Source organism: Fragaria vesca, linkage group LG2, assembly GCF_000184155.1.
Source record: "Fragaria vesca subsp. vesca linkage group LG2, FraVesHawaii_1.0, whole genome shotgun sequence".
Lineage (NCBI taxonomy): Eukaryota > Viridiplantae > Streptophyta > Magnoliopsida > Rosales > Rosaceae > Fragaria > Fragaria vesca.
The window spans coordinates 8944899-8946312 of NC_020492.1; the positions used below are offsets into that span (position 1 = coordinate 8944899).

Here is a 1414-nt window from a genome sequence, read left to right on the forward strand (position 1 = left end):
GAGAGAGAGAGAGAGTTAGAGCAAAAACCCAGAATGTATGAAATTCATAGAACCATTTTCGTGATTTGGAGTGAAGAACTTACTGGAGATAGAGATGAAGAAGCAGAGAAGGAGCAGGGGAACAAGACCCAGCTCCATTGTTCTAATCTGATCGAAAGGGGATTGAGGCTGTGGAGCATAAAGATTGGATCTTTGGGCTACTTCGTGACCAATGTGGTAGAAGAGAGTGGTGTTGGATTTGGGGTGGGTTTTGTTATGCTTTGCTCCAACTTTGAGAAAAGATAAAGGAAAGGGGCGAGGAGATAGAGAATCAGGTCATTGGATGGAGTGACATATTGGTTAGAAAAGTTCAAAGATTTTCGATTAGAGTGTGGGACATGATTTAGGGTTTATTGTGCTCTCTGTTTCCAGGAAGGTGGAGAAAAGCTGGAGAGTGATGACTCATAGCTTAAAAGCTGTTAGATTTAGAATTAGCCGTTGGAGTGGTGGCAAGTGGCAGCCTCGTAAATTTGCAGCTCACACAAAGAGCTTGGCTTGTTCGACATACTTGTGTGCGCTGAGACAGAAGGAGATAGCAGGAAATATCTGAAGGACCCTGTTATGAAGGTAGGGGTTTATGTAATTTCTATTTCTTGTTGAGCTAACTTATTTTACTTGGTCAATCTTGTTATGATGGAGGGAAATAATATGGTAAATGACTAAATGCCAAGTTGGTTTTGGTCCATAGAAGAAGAATCTCAGTGTTCCTTCCTCTCTCTCTCATTTTTACTCTATCGAGTCTATTCTCATACTTGTCCCATTGTCTCTTACCAAAAAGACTACAAGAGGAATTCCGGTCCACGTTTAGGTCACCAATGTCCAGTAAAAAGTAATTATTCATGTTAAACTTGAGTATTCTTGTTGGACTTGTATGATTGAGTTAGAATATGATATTGGAAGAGAGTCAATACTCGGGACTGGAAAGACTTGTTTATGTTGATTGTAGCTAGGATTGTAGAACATGTTGCCCATAAAAATATGTTGCTTCAGATATGACACAGAGTGACCTCATTTTAAAAATGGGAGTAGTTTTTAAAAGTGGGAGTAGTGTTCTAGCAGTCAGATCTCAACTCTCGAGTCAATTAAAGCTCAACAAAACTGAATCAGACTGACATGTACGGATGTACATGCCATTTTCTTCACGATGCCATGACCTCAAACTTAAGTTCATCGCTAAACCTATTCATAACAAATCACCCGAGATGATGAAAAAATAAAAAAATTATCCATGTACTGTTAAATATAGTGTCACATTGGAAAAATGGAATTCTTCACGCCATAAACATATAAACATAAGATAATTGAGAGTATCATAATATTTATCCAAATCTAATATAACTTTATCTGAAACGTCATTTAATTTATCAAGTAACAC

The 1414-nt window shown here is 37.9% G+C and overlaps 1 protein-coding gene across 1 annotated transcript in view; it reads right to left on the minus strand.

The window, feature by feature from the left end:
* LOC101304725 (probable glucan endo-1,3-beta-glucosidase A6-like) overlaps positions 1–330 on the minus strand; it is a 2365-nt gene extending 2035 nt beyond the window's left edge. Inside the window, exon 1 of the mRNA XM_004290114.1 lies at positions 84–330. Coding sequence (XP_004290162.1) covers positions 84–138 — 55 coding nt within the window. The 5' untranslated portion in view covers positions 139–330. The remainder of the gene's footprint in view (positions 1–83) is intronic.
* Positions 331–1414: the final 1084 nt, after the last annotated feature.